Source organism: Otolemur garnettii, unplaced genomic scaffold (genome assembly GCF_000181295.1).
Source record: "Otolemur garnettii isolate 467f Iridium unplaced genomic scaffold, OtoGar3 scaffold00027, whole genome shotgun sequence".
Lineage (NCBI taxonomy): Eukaryota > Metazoa > Chordata > Mammalia > Primates > Galagidae > Otolemur > Otolemur garnettii.
Window position 1 is genome coordinate 12,921,284 of NW_003852422.1, and position 9,594 is coordinate 12,930,877.

At 38.9% G+C, this 9,594-nt stretch overlaps 1 protein-coding gene and 1 non-coding gene across 2 annotated transcripts in view; one reads left to right on the forward strand and one right to left on the reverse strand.

Annotated features, from left to right (window-relative positions):
• The window catches only part of PHLPP1 (PH domain and leucine rich repeat protein phosphatase 1), a 231,035-nt gene that overhangs the window by 28,436 nt on the left and 193,005 nt on the right, over positions 1 to 9,594 (reverse strand). The window contains exons 11-12 of the mRNA XM_023512412.1: positions 3,221 to 3,421; positions 351 to 513 (exon numbers count right to left, since the gene is read on the reverse strand). Coding sequence (XP_023368180.1) covers positions 351 to 513; positions 3,221 to 3,421 — 364 coding nt within the window. The remainder of the gene's footprint in view (positions 1 to 350; positions 514 to 3,220; positions 3,422 to 9,594) is intronic.
• LOC111724857 lies at positions 2,312 to 2,418 on the forward strand. Its single transcript, XR_002773068.1, has one exon. It is a non-coding gene; the product is annotated as a U6 spliceosomal RNA (small nuclear RNA).

Below are 9,594 nucleotides of genomic sequence, written 5' to 3' on the forward strand. Positions count from 1 at the left end.
TTTTTTTTAGAGACAGTCTCACTTTGTTGCCCTTGGTAGAGTGCTGTGGCATCCCAGCTCACAGCAACCTTCAGCTCTTGGGCTTAGGTGATTCTTTTGCTTCAGCCTCCTGAATAGCCAGAACTATGGGCGCCCACCACAATGCCCAGCTATCTTTTTTGTTGTTGTTGTTGTTGTTGCAGTTTGGCCGGGGCCGGGTTTGAACCTGTCACCTTCAGTACAAGGGGCCAACGCCCCACTCACTGAGCCTCAGGCGCTGTACAGGTGTACACATCTTAAACTGATGAACTGGGGACATCAATTCTCTTTGCTGACCTGAAGCTCAGAGTTTATGAAATTAAGCCACCTACCTTGATTTCTGGGAGCTGCATAACTTCAGGAAAGACTTCGATGCAATTGGAGTGAGCAATTACAGTGTGCATGCGCCTGCAATTCATGATAGTTGTTGGGATGGCTTTCAGTTTATTCCCACTTATGTCAATTTCTTCAAGTTCCTCCAGTTTCGCCATTTTACTAGAAAGAAGAAAATCCATTGGAGAGGGAGTTAAAAAATAATTATAAGGCAATTTAAAAAGAAAATCATATATAATAAGAATCAAAAGATGAATTTACTATGACTTTAAAGAATCATTTGCAACAGTCATTTTTGCAACCAACCAATTCCTTACTATTATTTTGGAGTATCAAAGCATTTTAACATCTTTTTTTGGCAGGGGCTGGGTTTGAACCTGACTTTGGTATATGGGGCCTACGCCCTACCCCTTGAGCCTCAGGCACTGCCCCATTTTAACATACTCTTCCCCACCACAGAGCAAAAACTATCAACTCTTCAAATCAGCAACAAGCAGGAAAATTGATGCCCTTTTCCTCCTAAAAATCTGTGTGTAAATTAAGTTACCCCGGCAACAGTCACTTTGCTATGTAGCTTAGTCAGAACGCTAATGAAAATCCTACTTAAATGGGTCAAAAGCCTCTGAGAGTATGATTTCTTTGCAGTGGCAATGCAAAATCAAGGGGATGTAGAGAACAGGGCTATATCTCAAAGTAAGATATGCTTTCCCCCCAAACTCTCCTCCCCCAATTCCTCAGGCACCACATACATAGACAGATAGAGGCTGGAGATAGGAATAGGTGATAGGCTGGAAGGTCTCTGGAACACTTTTCAGTATCTGGCAGATGCTAAATTCAAACCAAGCCCCAAAGAAAATTCTCCCAACTCTTGTTAAACATTTTCAAAGAAGAAACATCTCCAATCTTTCCTTAACAACAAGTTCTAATGTAACTTAATACTTCCGAATAAGAATGTTTTTTACTGTTCAATTTTTGTCTATAATCTTAATTAGTAAGATTAACCAACTAAACAAAACTTCTAGAATCAGAGTTTCTTGCATTTTCTATAAATTTTGAGGAAAAAACCAACTGTTCTACCTCTGAAATCCTCTGACCCTCCTTAGCATCTACCCTCTCCCTGTCACTGGTGGTGCTGGACTCTAAGAAGTACAAGATTCCCAGTTAGCATAACTCAAGCCTACGACCTTAATCTCTTAGTTTACAGTTATTGGAATCTTTTCTGCAGTTTATGTTTCATTTGTTACAATATATCTTGAAACAATTAAATATAAACATGCAACATGGTATCAGGATATACTTCAAACAATGTCACATACACAGACTGTGAAGTAATCTATGATCACCTGAATTTATAACTGTGTTCTTTAAATACATTGTTGTCCTATTTGGAAAAGAAATGTGAACAGAAAACAGGACCAAGATAGGAAAATTCAAAGAAGTTTCCATCTCTCAACATAGAAAAAAGGCAGCAAAAGACCTGAAGATAAGAAGACTGGCTCACTGGGGCATGTTCTTTAATTCAGCGACCATTTGTTGAGTTGACGGTAGGTCAGACCATGTGTAAGATACAACGCTGATGAAGATAAGAAAGTCACAGTCCTGGCTCTTGTGGTGCTCAGGGGCGCTACTGAGCGACGTCATAGCCCCCCAGGAGACAGAATTATTGCTACATGGATTTTTTACAAGGTGCATAAAAAAATTCTCTGCACTTAGAGTGGGTGATTACACCCAGCATGGGGAACTTCCTCAATGATCCTGAAGTTTTTATCATCTGAAAGAGGACAACGAGCCCCCTTTCAGATGCATTACTGTTATGTGATTATCAGGTTTTCCCAAAAATATAATATTCTCATTCCAAAGTAAAAAAGTACATGAAAGTAAACATAAAACAATTTAATCATTAATATCAAATCGGGAGTTTTAAAAAATACTTTTATTATGCCAAAAACAGAGCAATACTGTGCTCGCTTCGGCAGCACATATACTAAAATTGGAACCATACAGAGAAGATTAGCATGGCCCCTGCGCAAGGATGACACATAAATTCATGAAGCATTCCATATATAAAAAAAAAAAAAAGAAAAAAGAAAAAACAGAGCAATACTTTAAGTCAACACTTATTTGGGCCTTCTTCCTTTAGCAAGGGCTTATAGATGGGTAGCCCTGACAGCAAAAGAGGAAGACTGTGCTAGTACTTGGATTTGACTCCATGCCTTGAGTTCCAGTGACTAGCAGGACACCACAGAGGGTAGCATTTGCATTCTTGATGTGCGTGTGTTTTCCAAGTCCTAACTCATAAGATGGATAAATGCCAGGGAAATGGAACTGGAGTACAATCCTCACGGCAGATTCTATACATTCACATAAAGCTGGAAGTAATGCCACTGTTCCCCTAAAATTAGAAATTAAAATGAAAAAAAATTAAAAATGGAATCTTCCAAGAGCCATCGCGGTTTCTATGGTTTGTAGGTTACCATTGCTTTGTACGACATGAGCACAAATCCAACAGTTGCTGGATAATGAAGTTCCTTCAGTTTCCTGGTTTACATTCAAAGTCCTATCATATCAGGTTAACTTTTTTTTTTAATTTGGTTGAAAAGCAGAAAAAAAAATTACCTGCTAAACAAAACACCTTATTTCATAATTTTAAGCACATTCTTGTGATTGGGTCTTTGGGTTCACTCATATTAAGAAAACCAATACATTTCTCTTTGGGGAAGTATGAATTACACCTAGCTTAAAGACAGCAGGGAACAAGTAAGCAGGCTTTACATTGCCTGGAAAATAAACAGTCCAGCTTTCTTCTTTCTATCCATAAACACATTTTTAGAAATGCAATTGAGGACATCACTTTATGACCATCCTTTACCTTGCTGGAAAACTCTGAAGTCGGTTATAGGCCATGTGAAGAATCTTCAGATGGGGGTGTCCAGTTAGTAAGGGCACACATTTGTCCGTGAGGCTGTTATTTGTTAAATACAACTCTTGTAAGATACTGTTTGTCTCTTCACAGAGTGTAGCTGGCGGAAGGGTTTCCAGTTTGTTTGCAGATGCATTCAGGAATCTCAGGCTACAATGACAAAATACAATAAAATGCTATGATAAGCCAGAGCTAGATCAGAGCCCTCAACACACCTCAAGGCTTTCTCAATGCTAGGCACAGTAGAAGCTGGCTTTGGAAACATGAATGAAAAGACAAGCCCTGGGTAGAGTTCGATTTAGCAGGCACATGGACCTCTGACCCACCATCTACAATTTTCACAACAGGTATCAATCTGTATCAAATACAAGGAGATAAAAATCAAAATTTATGGAAGCCCAAAGGCAAGAGGAAGTAATGATTACTTTTACAGCTGGTGAGGAGTGAAAGAGCAAGTGGTATGGTAAACTTAATAAACTTAATATTCCCACTTAAGGGTGAGACAAACAATTTACTTTTTAGTAAGAGTTCTTATAGTAATAAAACAATTAGGCATTAGATCCCAATACAACTAAATTATGTAGTGACTAAGATCTTTTCAGTATGATGTCCAAATTACATTTTTATAAGCATGCATTCACAATTGCAGGAGACAATTTGCTCTGTATTAAATATCAGGATACAGTAAAGTAATGAGAACAAAGAACTCCAGCTATATTCATCAACAAGACGAACCTCCAATGTAATACAGAGCAAATGAAGCTGCACACGACAAGGACGCACCGCATGGTTCCTTAACTCACACGGCTCAAAGTCGGCAAACTAACCTGTGGTAACGGAAGTCAGAATGGTGGCGAGGCTGGGTGGAAGGTGACCCCCCACCTAGGTGACAGGATCCAGGAGATGGTGTGGAACATTTCTAGCATCATAGTGTTCTGTTTCTTGGTCTGGGTGCTGGTTACACAAGTGTGTTTTACTTTGAGAAAATTCACTAAGTGCTATACTTAGGATTTGGCCACTTTTCTGTATTTGTATTATACTTCAATAAAATTTACGTTAAAATAAACAAGGTAACATATACGCTGCCACAGTTTCTAGATGACAGAGTGAATATGAATAAAATACAGAGAACAGTTTCATAGCTAAGAGAACTATAATTGTCAACAACCACACATGTGTTATCCTTCACAGTTACTGTGAAACATTAAGATGATGCACAGTGCAGAGTTGGGGAACTGCAGCAAAACCCTTGCCGTGATCAGGTTCCAAATCACTTGGAAAGGATGAGAAGGATAGAGCAGGAATGGACTGTGTCATGGTTTGGGTCAAAGATGACTCTGTCCAATGCAGGTGGGCATCTAATGTGCCCTGTGCACAGAACTCACCTCAAGAGCAGGGTCAGATCTGACTTGCCTTCCCACCAAACCTACCCTGCTAACAAGCCTCCCTGTTCTCTCATTTCACAATCACCTTGGCTTGAAATTTTCACATTCAATTCAGGACTACTCTGCCATAGGTTAGACATAAAAATAAAACCATCTTTCATTTCATTAAAATGAAAGAATACATAAAATAAAAAGGGTGGGGCAGCGCCTGTGGTCAAAGGAGTAGGGCACTGGCCCCATATACCGGAGGTGGTGGGTTCAAACCTGGCCCCGGCCCAAACCAAAAAAGCAAAATAAATAAATAAATAAATAAAAAATACAAAAGGTGAACGTGAAATACCAGGTACAGTTATGTTTCGTCTTGGATTTTAAAGAAGGTTTATATTACAAGTCCTTACCAAGACTATCATTCTAAGCTTTCAATCCACTAATTTAATATTCCTCAGTCTTGCACACCCCACACAATTTACACACATACCAACTCTATTACTTATCTGAGGAAAAACAGCTTCCTCAAAATAGAAATTTTTCCATTAAAGAAACACGTATTCTGTTGACATTTAAAAGGGAGGGGGTTACGTTAGACAAGGGCTGTACAGACCATAAATAGTCATGGGAAATTACAGTCGTGTGTGCCACAGAGAAGAAAACAAAGGTCACCCATGCCGTTTCTAAAATGGTTTTGAACTAGGAAGGAAACCAGTTTCAGCACCATCATTCTGTAGAGCATTTTCATGAGTCTGTTTCCTCAGGTCCCATTTATTCTTGATTTAAATTTCCTGTTAAGAATTTCTTCAGTGTAGAATTAGAATACATTAAAATGAAAGAAATACATGTTATTGCCCTAAAATATTATGGACTAGGGTTGGCTGAGAAACCGTTTAACAATCTCATTAAAATAGAATTATCTAGGAAATAAGCAGTTATGGACACATGAAAAGAAAAGAGAATAAATTCAGTGTTTGAGTATTTTTAGGCCACAGAAAGAGGGAATGCAGTCCTAAAAGCATACAAGTGCATGCTCATCTAGAAAAGTGCCAAAGGGACTTAAAAGATGGGCATTCAGATGCCCTCACAGCATCTGAATAAAGGGAAGAAAGTGAACTTTGAAATCTGCCTGCACGTAAGGAACTAGACACTCTTTATGCAAATTTAAGGGGGAAAAAATCCCACATCATCTCCTCTTCCAAGAAATTGAAACTACGTTAACTAACTTAGCAGAAACTACAGGGGCTAGTTTCAAAGGACATTCACATTACCTGCGAAGTGAATCGAATCACCTTGTTGGTTAACAAAGAGCAACCAAATGGACTAAAAAGATTTTTGATTATAATGGTCTCAGGAAAATCAAATTTAATATCCACCCTCCTAAAACACTCTACCCACCTCATGATATTTCAACAGAAGATAAATGAAGCCAATTTAATGATCTAGGTGTCATCCTCCTACTAGTATAAATAGTTATTTTAGTTTTACAATGTTTCTCCAATATGGGTAACAGTTTTGCTTAATAAATTAACTTTAAAAACCATACTTCCTGCTTTTAACCTTGTAAAAATGTGAATTTCCTAAAGCACTGAGTTTGGTCTCAAATCACTATGTGATTTACTATTCTCAGGTTTCTCCCATACAAGATTTTGTAATGACTATACACAAAAAGATGGTTTAATGTGCCAAGAGATGTTTCATCCACATAACTTTTCTTATTCTCCAACTCTCTTTTAATTATAGAAGATTTCTCACTATGCTATTCTCTTCCAGCTACAGAAAAGGCAGTAACATGGTATCACGGCTTTCTTTATTTAAGGTGCCTGGTAGATCCCACAGATCTTCCCTGTTTCCTATCTCACTGGAGTCTCCATCATCCTAAAGGTACACTCTCACCTCACGTCTCACAAATGACAGACACTAAAGCAAAGAAAGTCAAATTGTTTGGGAATGGTTCAATAGTAATTACTGGCAGAGGCAGAAATAAAACAGTTCTCAACAATCTCAAGAGTCCATAATTCTTTTATTTATTTATTTTATTTGGAGACAGAGTCTCACTATGTGGCCCTCTGTAGAGTGCTATGGCATCACAGCTCACAGCAACCTCCAACTTCTGGGCTTAAGCGATTCTGCTGCCTCAGCCTTCCAAGTAGCTGGGACTATGGGTGCCTGCCACAATACCTGGCTATTTTTTTGTTGCAGTTGTCATTACTGTTTAAGGTGGCCCAGGCCAGGCTTGAACCCACCAGCCTGGGTGTATGTGGTCGGTGCCCTATACCCACTGAGCTATGGGCACCACCAAGAGTCCATAATTCTCAAACACACCTCTCCAAAATTCAAATGTTGCAAATAATAATACCCCTTTTCCTGGGCTCGGCACTTGTAGCTCAGCAGCTAGGGTGCCAGCTCCATACACTGGAGATGGCGAGTTCAAATCCAGTCTGGGCCTGTGAAACAACAATGATAACTACAACAAAAAAATAGATGGGCGTTGTGATGGGCACCTGTAGTCCCAACTACTTCGGAGGCTAAGAGAATTGCTTAAGCCCAAGAGTTTGAGGTTGCTGTGAGCTGTGACAGCACAGCACTCTACCTAGGGCAATAGCTTGAGACTGTCTCCAAAAAAAAAAAACCCAAACTTTTCCTGGGACATTTTTATAGGCCCCTTTTCTCCAAAAAAGCAGGAGGTCAAGCAGGGCACGTGCTAGGTCACAAAAGACCATGTATGGATAGCATTTTAAACTCAATTCTTTGGCTGGGCCAGGTACCTCATGCTTGTAATCCCAGCACTCTGGGAGGCTAAGGTGAGTGGATCGACTCATCTCAAGAGTTTAGGTTCAGCCTGAATAAGAGACCCCATGTCTACTAAAAATAGAAAAATTAGCTGGGCACAGTGGTGCATGACTTAGTCCCAGCTACTTGGGAGACTAAAGCTAAAGGATCACTTAAGCCCAAGAGTTTGAAGTTGCTGTGAGCTATGATTCCATAGCACTCTACCAAGGGTGACAAAATGACATCCTGTCAAAAAAAAAAAAAGAGAGAGAGAAAAATGTTAAACTCAATTCTTCAACTAAGTTAGTAAGTAGTATACTACTTAAATTTTTTTTCTTGCCATAAAGTGCAAACATCATAGAGAAAAATACACAGATATGGGTCCTGTCCTAAGGCATTTGGAAAGTTGCCCACAATAGCAGTAAGACAAATCCATTTCCTGCTTCTTGAGCAATTGTTCTGTTCTTCTGCCTGGGCACATTCTGTCCATCTGGCTCATCTTATGTTTTTTTTGTTTTGTTTTTTTAATTGTTGTCGCTGTTGCTTCCTTTTGTTTGCTTGCTTTTTAGTAATTTCTTGCACACCCTTAAATTTTACAGTGAAATTCTGTCCATGAAACTGAGCACAGATTTTGTACCATGATCAATTTACCTATTTGTAGGCCAGTAGGTATTCAGCAGTTAAATGATTTTTCTGGAGATCAGTACTCGGCCTTGTATTCCAAATAGTTAAAACTGTCTAAGCCAAATAAAACTCTTCTATTTTTAGATAATCCCCTGGTTGTTGTCTCTAAGACGTCTTAGAAGTGTCAAACAAAATACTCTGAATTTCTTATTAGTGCTTGTCTTTTTTACAACACAATACTTTTGACAATTTCATCTACCTTCACGCAGTTGATTAACTCTTAAAGAGGCTTTCAAACTTTTTATGGTGGGAACCTAGAGTACCAAGTACATTTTATGTGATTAGGCAGTAAAAATGCAACATAGACACATGTAACTGAAAAGTTCCACGATACTTTGAGGCAGGAATATCATTTGAGGCGAGGTGTTGAAAATCAGACTGGGCTAATATAGTGAGAACCCATCTCTACCAATAAAAAAATTTAAACATTGGGCAGGCATGGTGCTGTGTGCCTGTAGCCCTAGCTATTCAGGAGGCTGAGGAGGGAGAATCACTTGAGCCCAGGAGTTTGAAGTTATAGTGAACTATGATTGTACCACTGCACTGCAGCCTGGGTGACAGAGTGAGACCCTCTTCTAAAAAAAGTTTCATGAGGGTGGCACCTGTGACTCAAAAAGTAGGGCACTGGCCCCATATGCTGGAGGTGGCGGGTTCAAACCCAGCCCTAGCCAAAAACTGCAAAAAAAAAAAAAAAGTTTCATGAAACAATACCTAACTTTCCTCTAGGATATACACTGGTATTTTCTTTCCTATTTAATTTTTTAAGTGCTGTTGTAACCTTCTACATCAATATTATACCTTACTAATCAGTCTGAAAAAAGGACCATGATAATTTACTCTCTAGCAATACTTCCTAATAGAGGGGACTGCAAGTGAAGAAAATGCATACAATCTAACAGAACTCATCATTTTTGACGATCTGAGAGTCTTTCTGACTTGGACAATAAAACTCTTAAGTCTGCAAGAAAATAGCAAAAATGATACAGATTTAAGAATTGTAGAACAATCTCGGAGTCTGGACACTGCTCAAAGTCACTTGCACGCTCCTATAGAGAACTGAAATTAATCAACATGAAAAAAGCCAACAATCCCTTATACTAATAGGTAAGAGAGATGAATAGAACCTTCTCTAAAGAAAACAGATGAATGGTTAACATATGAAAAAATGCTCATCGTCCCTGATTATTACAGAAATTCAAATCAAAAAAACCCTGAGATATATCTAACCCCAGTGAGAATGGCCCACATCACAAAATCTCAAAACTACAGATGCTGGCGTGGATGTGAGAGAAGGGAACACTTTTACACTGCTGGTGGGACTGCAAACTAATACAACCTTTTTGGAAGGAAGTATGGAGAACCCTCAAAGAACTCAAACTAGACCTCCCATTTGATCCCGCAATCCCATTACTGGACATCTACGCAGAAGAAAAAAAATCCTTTTACCATAAGGACACTTGCACTAGACTGTTTTTTTTTTTTTTTTTTTTTTTT